Source organism: Pan troglodytes, chromosome 3 (genome assembly GCF_028858775.2).
Source record: "Pan troglodytes isolate AG18354 chromosome 3, NHGRI_mPanTro3-v2.0_pri, whole genome shotgun sequence".
Classification (NCBI taxonomy): domain Eukaryota; kingdom Metazoa; phylum Chordata; class Mammalia; order Primates; family Hominidae; genus Pan; species Pan troglodytes.
Window position 1 is genome coordinate 6,993,519 of NC_072401.2, and position 11,739 is coordinate 7,005,257.

At 50.7% G+C, this 11,739-nt stretch overlaps 1 protein-coding gene and 1 long non-coding RNA gene across 3 annotated transcripts; one reads left to right on the forward strand and one right to left on the reverse strand.

Annotated features, from left to right (window-relative positions):
- Window positions 1-1,477: 1,477 nt before the first annotated feature.
- LOC101058442 (uncharacterized) lies at window positions 1,478-5,919 on the reverse strand. The gene is made up of 2 exons (XR_169473.5): window positions 5,694-5,919; window positions 1,478-2,920 (listed from the first exon to the last, which is right to left on the reverse strand). It is a non-coding gene; the product is annotated as an uncharacterized LOC101058442 (long non-coding RNA).
- Window positions 5,920-6,020: 101 nt separating this feature from the next.
- MRFAP1L2 (Morf4 family associated protein 1 like 2) lies at window positions 6,021-8,053 on the forward strand. 2 transcript variants are annotated; one of them, XM_016951264.4, is made up of 2 exons: window positions 6,021-6,710; window positions 6,997-8,053. In XM_016951264.4, exon 1 carries the CDS (start codon window positions 6,217-6,219, stop codon window positions 6,574-6,576), a length of 360 nt encoding a protein of 119 aa, XP_016806753.2. In that variant the 5' UTR covers window positions 6,021-6,216; the 3' UTR covers window positions 6,577-6,710; window positions 6,997-8,053. The 2 variants fall into 2 exon arrangements, with proteins under 2 accessions (XP_016806753.2, XP_016806754.2); XM_016951265.4 differs by having other exon boundaries at window positions 6,077-6,641.
- The last annotated feature ends 3,686 nt before the right edge of the window (window positions 8,054-11,739 follow it).

Consider the following 11,739-nt stretch of genomic DNA (forward strand, 5'->3'; position numbering starts at 1 on the left):
GGTTGGCCAGGCTGGTCTTGAACTCCTGACCTCAAGTGATCCACCTGCCTCAGCCCCCCAAAGTGCTGGGGCGCCCGACCAGGGATCTTTTTACATAGTCTCCACAGCATGGCAATTTCAGGGGAGCCAGACTTCGTATATGGTGGCTTTGGCGTCCAAATGTACAAAACCCAGGAGAGTAAGCATCGGAAGTCCCATAGCATCTCTTTGCCATATCTCCTTCACAAAGTCCTGCCAGGCTCAAAGGGAGGAGACACAGACTCCACCTCTTGATGGGCATGGCAAGGTTCTGGAAGAGCAGGTGCAACTGTTAGCAATTGCATTGTGGCCGTTTCTTGAAAATACAACGTGCAAGACACCACGTTTTACTGCCCCACCCGGCTAGCAGTGCACATGGAGACAGCTTTGTTGTTGTGGCTGTGATGCGTCCCACACTCCAGTGGCTCGCTCTTCCTGTACCAGACACTCCATTATGGCAGCTGCCTTTGGTGGAAGAATTTAGCATGACTCAGAATTGTGTCGAGCCCAGAATCTTACCAAACCCAGAATCAACATTTTTTCAGATAAATAAATAGTAAATTATTTTATTCTTCCTAGACTATTCATGTAATGTGGGTTAAGTAATACACAATGTGGTCTGACCAGTTATTATGTGTAATGAGTGTTAAATGGAGTGTGGAACTTACCCAGATTTTCTGAATTAATTCTGATAGAAATAAATTCCACTTTCTATGTCTTTGCACAGTCGTTTGTGTAAAAGAGACCATCCTGTGCCATAATTAAGTACTTGAGGGAAGACTTCTCCCAAACGGGCTGAAAGTTCACAGATGTGAATTACAGATGATCGACATGAACTAAATGGCATCAGAAAAGGTGAAATTAAGGACTTTTTTTTTCCTTTTGTCCTGGTTACCTCTGTCCACATCCCCTCTTCTCAGAGCCTGATGTGGCCTACAGCTGTCAGTAGTCTTGTAATCTTGATTGTAAAACGTACAAGCTGGCCAGGCGCAGTGGCTCCCACCTGTAATCCCAGCAGTTTGGGAGGCCGAGGCAGGCAGATTGCTTGAGCTCAGTTCAAGACCAACCTGGGCAACACGGTGAAACCACACCTCTACAAAAAAATACAAAAAAATTAGCCAGGTATTGTGGTATGTGCCTGTAGTCCCAGCTACTCAAGAGGCTGAGTTGCGAGGATCACCTGAGCCAGGGAGGTCGAGGCTGCAGTGAGCCGTGATCGCACCACTGCATTCCAGCCTGGGCAGCAGAGCAAGACTCTGCCTCAAAAGAAGAAAAATAGGACACAGAAGACACTTGGGTTTGGGTTGCAAAAGGGGTGAGGAGGGGTTTTGGAGATACAAAAGGAGTAAATATTGTTTCCTGAAGAGGATGCTTCAAGCCACAGTTTCTAAAGAGAAAATCCAGAACGTCTGGGCCTCTGAGCAAGATCCCTTCACCTGAGAGTGAGCAAATGAAGACATGGGGAAAAGAAGAGATTGGCATTTTAATGTATCCGGGATTATAATCCCACCTACGGGCATCAACTGGCTTTTGCTGCATGAGCCACCCGAAATCTCCGTGACAACAATAAACATTCCTCATGGTCTGCAGTTTGGCTGGGAGTTGGATGATCCAGGCTGGGCTCAGTAATGGTCTGCGGGCCACCTGGTCTAGGCTAGGCCTGTCTAGAGCAGCTTGGTTCTGTGTTTCTCTCACCATCTTCCCAAGACCGGTGCCTGTTCTTCTCATAGCGAAGGCAGAGACGCAGACGAAAGCGAGTCCAACCGCGAAAGCCTCTTTCAAACCTGTGCTTGTGTCCTCTCTGTGAACCTCTCATTGGCCAAAGCAAGACATGAGGCAAAGAACATGGATGCAGGAAGGGGTGGGGAATTGGGGTCATTTATACTACCTACCATCATCTGTGCCCACTGCCCCCATTATTCATGTAAAATTTGCCCACCCCCATCTAAGGACCCCCTTCCTACTTTCTTCCAATCATGGCATCAAGCAAGAAGTCTAGCATCTTGTGAGCCACATCAGGTCCTAATATGGCTTTTATTGGTCTAGAAGCTTATGCACTTTTTGAAAAGACAAGTTATTGTCCACTTAGACCCAACATACAGTGATGAGACAGGGACAGGATAAGGCCCATTGGTAAGGGAAGAATGAAGGGGTGAAATAGCAGTCGCATAGCTATTTTGAAACTCGGTGGAGTAAACATTGCCAGGTCCTCTACTTTAAAGCTAGGGAATGTAAGGCTTTGGTTCTGCAACCTGGAAGTGGCTCAGCAGCACAGGAGTTGGCAAACATTTTCTGTAAAGATCTAAACAGTAAATATGTTAGGCTTTGTGGGCCACATACAGTCTCTATCACATATTCCTATTTCTCCTTTTCTTTTTTAAACATATGAAAGTCTTTCTTAGTTCAGGAGCTGCAGTTTGCCATTGGTCCCCACACACTGGCCTGCACTGACACATCCTTCTTTCTCCATCACACTTCTGAAAAGGGCATTTTAAAATGCACCAGTTTGGGCTACTGACCCTGCTTTCTGCTAGTGGAAAGATTGGGAGTCTAGAAGTCCTTTGACACTTTGAACTGTCGCTTGGATAAGCTAGAGCATTTTTGCTAATATGTTCACCTCGAAACTTTTGTGGGTTTCCATGTATTTTATTCCATTCCACTCATACCAAGAGACAATTCTTTTTGAGGTGTGTTTAGCTCTCTAGACTTAACTACTGCTGTGTTTGTCACATTGGCTGCAGTGAGATCGTGACATTAGGATTCCTGGGAGCCTGCGCTGGGCGGAATTTAAGATGGCTCCTCCATGATCTTCACTCTCTGGGTGAAAACTGTTGGTCAGCCCATGCCCAGGATTGTTGATCAGTGCTGAAGGTCCTGAGGCTGTTTTTAGCATAGTCTAAAACTTAAGCAAAGCAATAATTATAATTGAGCAAGCAAAATTGTTCTTTAACATGGAATCAATGCTGTTACACAACCACATGAGCACTATTTTAGTCCGTTCACGCTGCTCTAACAAAATACCAGAAACTGGGTGTCTTCTAAACAACAGAAATGTATTTTCTGAGTTCTGAAGGCTGAGCAGTACAAGATCACGGTGCCAGCAGGTTTGGTGCCTGGTGAGGGCCCACTTCTGGTTCATAGCAGCCCATCTTTTTGCTATAACCTCCCATGGCAGAAGGGGTAAGGCGGCCCTGTGGAGTTGTTTTATGAGGGTGCTAATCTCATTCATGAAAGCTAAGCCTTCATGACCACATCACCTCCCAAATACCCCACCTCCTAATATCATCACATTGGGGATTGCTTTGCAACATATGAATTTTGGGGGGACTCACATATTTGGACCATGGCAAGCCCCTTAAAAGCAGAGTTTTCTCCAGCTGGGAGCAGAAGGGGATGACAGAGAGGCTGGAAGGATAAGAAGGATCCGACATGCTCTTACTGGCTTTGAAGATGGAGAGGGCCACGTTTAAGGACCAGAGAGTGACCTGTAGGAGCTGAGAGTGACCTCTGGCCATCAAGCCTGGAGGGTCCCCTTAACTTTCTGCTAGAGGTACACAGTGAATAAGCCTAGACACAATGACATGCAGTGGGTGCTTAATAAAGATCTCTTGGGAAATGAGCATTAAAGCAACATTTATTGTGCTCCTGCTGTATGCCAAGCCCATTTCAAGCTGAGGAAACAGATGACTAAACTGACTAAGTACCTGCCCCTAGGGCCTGTTTTCTCGCAGAGGCACTTATATAGTCCAGTGAAGAAAGAAATCTTCCAGAATGATTCCTAAAGGCATATTCAGAGCCTGGCAGGGCTGAGGAAACAGTGGTGAATCAGACCCACCTTGGCCTTGGGTGCCCACAGTGGGTAAAGCCAGACTCCAACTTACAGCCAAAGCCCCAGGCAGAGTGAAGCTTATACCCTTAGGAAAAAAGTAGGGGGAGGCTGGGTCACAGCACTCAGCATCAGCACCGAGGCCGCAGCTCTGTGTTCCAGGAGCATCTGCCCGAGGCAAGAGGGAGCGGAGGCCCTGGCTGGGGGCAAATCCCGACGCTGTGAGCACCTGGCTTCTCGGAGCCTGGAATATTCTAACGGGACCACTGAATTCGGTTGTTTATTGTTTTTATTTATTTATTTTGAGACAGGGTCTCGCCCTGTCACTGGGCTGGGGTGCAGTGGTGCAATCAGGCGTTCAGAGCTCACCTCGGTCTCGACCTGCTGGGCTCAAGCAATCTTCCCGGCTCAGCCTCTCAAGTAGCTGGGACTATCGGCACGCGCCACCACGCCCAGCTAATTTCTTGTGTTTTTTGTAGGGTTTTTTCCCTTGTTGCCCAGGCTGGTATGGAACTCCTGAGCTCACGCGATCCTCTCACCTCAGCCTCCCAAAGTGCTGGGATTATAGGCGTGAGCCACACGCCCGGCCTGGGTGTTTATGATTTAGAATGTTGGTGAGAGGTGACAGTGTGCTGGCAGTCCTCACAGCCCTCGCTCACTCTCGGTGCCTCCTCTGCCTGGGCTCCCACTTTGGCAGCACTTGAGGAGCCCTTCAGCCCCACTGCTGCACTGTGGAAGCCCCTTTCTGGGCTGGCCAAGGCCAGAGCCGGCTCTCTCAGCTTGCAGGGAGGTGTGGAGGGAGAGGCGCGAGCGGGCACCGGGGCTGCGCGCGGCGCTTGCGGGCCAGCTGGAGTTCAGGGTGGGCGTGGGCTTGGTGGGCCCCGCACTCGGAGCAGCCGGCCGGCCCTGCCAGCCCCGGGCAATGAGGGGCTTAGCACCCGGGCCAGCGGCTGCGGAGGGTGTACTGGGTACCCCAGCAGTGCCAGCCCACCGGCACTGTGCTCGATTTCTCACCGGGCCTTAGCTGCCTTTCCGCGGGGCAGGGCTCGGGACCTGCAGCCCGCCATGCCTGAGCCTCCCACCCCCTCCATGGGCTCCTGTGCTGCCCGAGCCTCCTCGACGAGCACCACCCCCTGCTCCACGGGGCCCAGTCCCATCACCACCCAAGGGCTGAGGAGTGCGGGCGCACGGTGCCATTCTGGCAGGCAGCTCCACCTGCAGCCCCGGTGCGGGATCCACTGGGTGAAGCCAGCTGGGTTCCTGAGTCTGGTGGGGATGTGGAGAACCTTTATGTCTAGCTCAGGGATTGTAAATACACCAATCGGCACTCTGTATCTAGCTCAAGGTTTGTAAACACACCAATCAGCACCGTGTGTCTAGCTCAGGGTTTGTGAATATACCAATCGACTCTGCTGGGGCCTTGGAGAACCTTTGTGTCGACACTCTGTATCTAGCTAATCTAGTGGGGACCTGGAGAACCTTTGTGTCTAGCTCAGGGATTGTAAACGCACCAATCAGCACCCTGTCAAAACAGACCACTGGGCTCTACCAATCAGCAGGATGTGGGTGGGGCCAGATAAGACAATAAAAGCAGGCTGCCAGAGCCAGCAGTGGCAACCCGCTCAGGTCCCCTTCTACTGTGGGAGTTTTGTTCTTTCTCTCTTTGCAATAAATCCTGCTGCTGCTCACTCTTTGGGTCCACACTGCCTTTATGAGCCGTAACAGGTCTGCAGTTTCACTCCTGAGCCGGCGAGACCACGAACCCACCAGAAGGAAGAAACTCCGAACACATCCGAACATCAGAAGGAACAAACTCCAGACGCGCCACTTTAAGAGCTGTAACACTCACCGCGAGGGTCCGTGGCTTCATTCTTGAAGTCAGTGAGACCAAGAACCCACCAATTCCGGACACATTGGGAACTTAGAGCAGTGCTTGGGACATGGTTATCAGCGTCAGATATTTCCTTAAACTAGCGTGAAGTCGACTTTAACCTTCCAGCAGTGTGAGGGCCCTGGCCCTAGAATCAACGCCCAAAGAGCTGTGGCGTTAGAGCGGGCGGGGACATGGGGTGCGCATGCGTGCGGGGGTACGCGTGCGTGCAAGTGCGCGTGCGCGCGCAGGACCGCTGAGGCGGGAGCCCCGAATGCGGTTCTCGCTTGCTGCGTGGCGGTAAAGGACCGCAGGTGTCGTAAAAGGGCCGCAGTGGCAGCGCCCTGGCCGACGGCTAGTAGCCCATTTTGGATACCGTCCTCGCTGCGGAAAGTTGGGGCAACCTGTTGCCAGTCTGGTCGTTGGTGACAGCGAGGCTTCCGCGCTCGCTGCTGGTGAGCAGCCCCGGCGTGCCCCGCGGACTGGAAGAGGCGGCGGCGTGATGCGGCCCGTGGACGCGGACGAGGCGCGGGAGCCCCGCGAGGACCCGGGCAGCCCGCTGAGCCCCGCGCCCCGCGCCGGCCGCGAGAACCTGGCCTCCCTGGAGCGCGAGCGCGCCCGGGCGCACTGGCGGGCCCGCAGGAAGCTGCTGGAGATCCAGAGCCTGCTCGACGCCATCAAGAGCGAGGTGGAGGCAGAGGAGCGGGGCGCCCGGGCCCCAGCACCCCGCCCGCGTGCGGAGGCTGAGGAGCGGGTGGCCAGGCTGTGCGCCGAGGCAGAGAGGAAGGCCGCGGAGGCGGCGCGGATGGGCAGGCGGATCGTGGAGCTGCACCAGCGGATCGCCGGCTGCGAGTGCTGCTGAGCCGGCGGGACCGCGCGGGTCTGGAGCGGAGCGCGGCGGGGAGTGTCCCGCGTGGAAGGCGCTGGGTAGGCAGGGAGGGGAGCGCAGAGCCGTGCCACGCTCTCCGCCGAGTTGGTTTCATTCTTTTTTCATAGGTAATTAGAGAAAATAATTTGATATGTTGTTGTAAAGAGTCATGACCACTGAAAGTATTTTCAGGACGTAGACCTGCTGGGTCACTAGGTGGGGGGAGAGAGGTGTGAAGCGGAGGTACATGCTGGAAACGTGTGAATGTTGTTACGAGATTGGAGCGTTTGCGATGACCTTCTTGCAGGTGGAAGCATTGTGCACAGGTGGTTGGGTTTGTTTGACTCCCGGATATGAGAATATCAAGCTCAAAATTTATGTTGTGATGATGAATTTCTCCCACTTGTACTTTAGGTGGCCAACTGACGAACTGTGTTCACCTGATAAGGAGTCCTGGCTGCTTGGACAGGCTCAAACCAAGAGAGCCTTTCGTTTTGTCTCCCCTGTTTTTCTGCCTGCGTTTTCTCCACATTAGCCACTCAATTTCCAGTACCATCCTGGCGGATGACTTCAGCATTAGATGGTCAGGTGTATTTTTTTATTAATAGGCGCATTCAGTTTGGAAAAGACAGCTTTTCATTAATGTCCCACGTAAAGGAATATGGCCTATACAGTACGTACGCTGCTGCGTGGTCATATTTGTTCCTGTGATCTTATTGTATTTTCAAAGTTTGGAAGTATACTCGTGTGCTTTGCTATTTTTTTATGCTTCCTGGAATTTGGGGACCCATGAGAGACTTGAGGTTAGAGTTCTGCAAGTGAGAAGACACTACATGGTTGCAGCTGCCACATGAAGAACCCAAGCTCCTGTCAAAGTTGTGAATGCGACTTTGGATGAGATTAAGAAGGCCCAGTGGACGGTTGGTCTTGAAGAGTGGCAGTGTGTGGATTTGAGGACCTCTGCAGACCATCAGATCAAAGGAGGGAGAGCTGTTTTGGGTGTTTTGTTTTTTTTGTTTTTATAGCATTTTGCTTTTTCCTGGAATGTAATTTTCCTGTGGCATGTTAACTGGTGCACATCGTGTGTAACCTGTCTGGTGAGCAACCTACAATTGGGATGAGTTCTAGGTACATGTGTTTGCTGACTTTGGGGTAAACAACTTTGTTATAATACAGTCTCTGCCACAGATGCATGTGACCCCTTCAGGGGCCCAGAGTGGCTGAGGAAGGAAAGCTTCAAGCTGGCCATGGGGGTCCCAAACAGTCATTCCAGGCTTAGATGATGACTAGCCTAGGTCATCAGAGCCCAGACTCCACAGAGACTAAAATCAGAGCTCTGTCTTGTTATGATAAATTTCATTTGCTTGGAAAAACAAATGCTGAAAGCCAGTTTTTAGAATCTTTGTGCAGATGACCAAAGCAATTGACTTGGCCAAGAAAAGGTAAGGTAAATAAACATTTTTCAAAATGAGTTTCTCCTTGATAGTGGTCACTGTCAAATGGAGGAGAATTGCTTCTGACTCACGAGTTGTTCAAAGCCTGTAGCCCAGGGTGGGGTTTGAGCTGCAGAAGAAGAAGAAGGCAGACCTAGAGTAGGAAAGGGGTGCCTCATGAAGCCATGTGGTCTGGCCCCAGCCTTTGGAGAGGTGAAGTCCATTCAGGCAGCTAGTGTTCACTGTGACCACAGAGCTCCACACTATGCCAGGCACTAGGAATTTCTTGGAGAGACGATCTAGTGGGTTGAGACAGGTCTGAAAACACAATTACAGTACAGTGTCCGCAGTGCTGGTCTTTGATTCAACGCATAAATTGAGCACCTACAGATGCTGAGACTACCTGAGTGAACAAAGTGCTTGTAAAATTGGATCTGAGGGCCAGGCATGGTAGCTCATGCCTGTAATCCCATTTCTTTAGGAGGCCTGAGCAGGAGGATTGCTTGAGGCCAGGAGTTTGAGATCAGCCTGGGCAACATGGTGAGACCCTGTCTCTAATAGAAAAAAAAAGTTGGATTTGTTATTCATAAGATGCTTAGAATTGTGTCTGGCTGTAGTAAGTGTTTCCTAAGTATTTGTTAGATAACCCCTAAATAAGGGAAGCAAGAAAAAAATGATATGTACCCATATTAGATAGTGTAAGTTCTGTGGGGGAAAAAAATGGCATTGGGGGATAGGGTGTGGGATTTCTAGTTGATTTGCATGGTCAGGTAACATGTCTGATATGACATTTGAGTGAAGGCTGATGTGTGGAATATGCATGGGTGTCTGGGGAAAGAGTCTTCTAGGCATGGGGAAGAAGCAGGGTAAAAAGGTGAGGAACAGCATGAAACCCCAGTGGGAAGGGAGGAAGTGGTGGGCACCGAGGTCAGAGGGAGAAGTGGGTGGATGTGAAGCTGGTGGGGGGTTGCCAGCAGAGGAGCGATGGGAGCTGACCATCTGAGGTGGTGGCTGCTGTGCTCAGGCCTGACAGTGGGGGACCAGGACAAGAGTGGGAGGCAGCGTGGAGAGTGGAGCACGCGCTGTGTGGATGGGGACGGGTGTGGACTGCGTTGGGAAGGTGCTGAGGGCCTGCCTGTGGACATGAGAGGATTCAGCAATCGCTCTGAGGCTCGGGACCTGAGCACCTATTTAGTACCATTTGTCAAACAAACTGGCCACTTTTGAAAGTGAAGCGTGGCTCTGTTAATAGAAATTCATCTGGGACTGCAGATGTAAACAAGGACTTTCACAGGCAAAGAGGTGCTTACGCTGTGTCTGGTGGGAGGACTTAGGGAGGAGTCCCCTCAGACCCACTGACTTGCTCTGAGCGGAAGCATGGGCACAGCTACACAAACAGCACCTCAAGCATGGGGAACACGAAACAGGCCAGGGGCCCAGCGTGGGCTGCAGAGGCCGCCCGTGGATGGAAATGGGGCGGGGGGAATGGGGGATCCTTCGGGAGACCTGTCTTTGAGTCTTGTGTCTCGGGTAAGGCAAGCGCGCTTACAGTTAAATACATTTCCTTTTTTAAAAAAATTTTCCCTGGGATTGTTAAATTTGCTTTAGCAAACTCATAAAGAGGAACATCATTCTATAGGATGTCAGTGGGATGGCAGGAGTAGGTAGAAGTCTAAAACCACACAAAGGGGCCAAAAGGGAAACATTTTGCACTGGCCTGTCTCGTCTGTTACCTCCCAGCCCAATTCCCTAAGCTCCCGCCAGTGTTAGGACACTGAGGATGTGAAAATGAGAAAACAAAAGCCTGTATTACAAGAATCCACTTGGGATTAGGCACTTAACATATCTAATTTTCACAAATATCAGAGGTCATTTTATTATCCCCATTGTTCAGGTGGGGAAATTTCAGCCAAAAACAAAACAGAAAACAACCCTAGAACCTTGCCGGGAAGAATTCAACTGATGCCAAAGCTCTTTCACAACATCAGTAGCTCCTGATGTGTCATCTGCTTCCTCTAACTGTCGTGATGGTTTTTGAAACAATGGTTCAGAATGCTGACCACTCTGGAGAGGGCTGCAGCAGCAAGCCTGGGACTGAGTTTCTGGCCTCATAGAATGTTCCATGACAGACCCTCTCTGACTGACGAGAGGTGTAAGTTGTCTCTCAGGCTAAGTGAGATTTGGAGGGCTGAATGCAGGCATCCCCCCTCTGCTCATGTCCCATGTTCCAGATGTCTTCTGGACACCAGCCAGTGGATGTCATAGGATGGATTCACTTCTTTGTGGATGTATTCATCCAGTGTGTTATGCTGGCAATGTACTAGGTCCAACTAAGAAGCAGTTGGCTCCTTGGCGATGGAGTCATTGATTCATTTGTTCAAGTATTCTTTGAATAGATACCAAAGACTTAACACGTGCCAGGCCCGGAGTAGACATGACAGCCACCCTTTTGCACAGCTGCTGCCTTCAGAGGGTTTGCACTCTAGTGGGTGAGATGGACACTTAGCAGCCCCTGCCTGTGGGTGAGAAATGCTGAGCATGAGCAGAGCCCAGGGTGGGTGGTATCTACCCAGCCAGGGAATAGGCAAGGCTCCTTCCCTGAGGGGTCACAGATATGTGTTACATGATTGAAGCCGTGTGGGGATGTGGGCAGGGGAAAGGAGGGTGTGTAGAAGGTTCCAATCTGGCTGGGTGCGGTGGCTCACACCTGTAATCCCAGCACTTTGGGAGGCTGAGGCAGGCAGATCACGAGGTCAGGTTATCGAGACCATCCTGGCTAACATAGTGAAACCCCATCTATACTAAAAATACAAAAAATTAGCTGGGCGTGGTGGCAGGCACCTGTAGTCCCAGCTACTCAGGAGGCTGAGGCAGGAGAATGGCGTGAACCCGGGAGGCAGAGCTTGCAGTGAGCCGAGATTGTGCCACTGCACACCAGCCTGGGTCACAGAGCGAGACTCCATCTCAAAAAATAAAAATTAAAAAAAGAAGGTTCCAATCTGACTGACCCCATCCTGTCAGCAGAGAACAACTGAGGCCCAGCCCTCTACATCTGCATGTTTCCTCATCCTGCCTGACTCCTTTGATGAAGGCAGTTTGGATCTTGGGTGCCATGATGGTAAAAGCTAAGTTTGTGAACTTTGCGTCTTGGGAGCCAAGGGCAATATCCTGTGTATGAGCCTAGAGGAAGAGAACGCACTTGGGGAGGAAGAGCCCCAACCCCGCTGTACATCGGACAGCGGACAGCACACAAGGCGTGGGCCGGGATCAGGAGGGCAGTTCCATTCCTGGCTGTGCTGATTACTCACCCTGTGGCCATCTCTTTGGGGGCCACCATAAAATGATAGATTTGCACTATGTTGTCTCTGAGTTTCCTTGGAACCTTGACATTTCATTTGACTCAGATTCATATAAAGTAACCAGCCACCTCGTGGACAATTTTAGCCTTGCTCCTTGAGGTAGCACTTTGAAGACAGGTGTCTGAGGCCCTCTCAGAGACTTTTGGAATTTCATTATATGGTCTAGCCACACTAGCACTTCCAAGTAGGTCCTATATTGGGACTAAGAGTCTCATTAGCAGAAGATTCCTGGGTTCCAAGATGCCCTGAGACTTCTCTCCAACTGGAAAAAGGTTGCTGAACAAATGAAATTGATCTTTGATCTTTCTCCCCCTTGATTATGTCATATTACAACATAATTCTTGGGTATTCAGAGGCATCCTGAA

Bases quoted from the DNA above. Each gene is read 5' to 3' on its own strand.
- MRFAP1L2 (XM_016951264.4), top strand. From the start codon at position 6,217: ATGCGGCCCGTGGACGCGGACGAGGCGCGGGAGCCCCGCGAGGACCCG.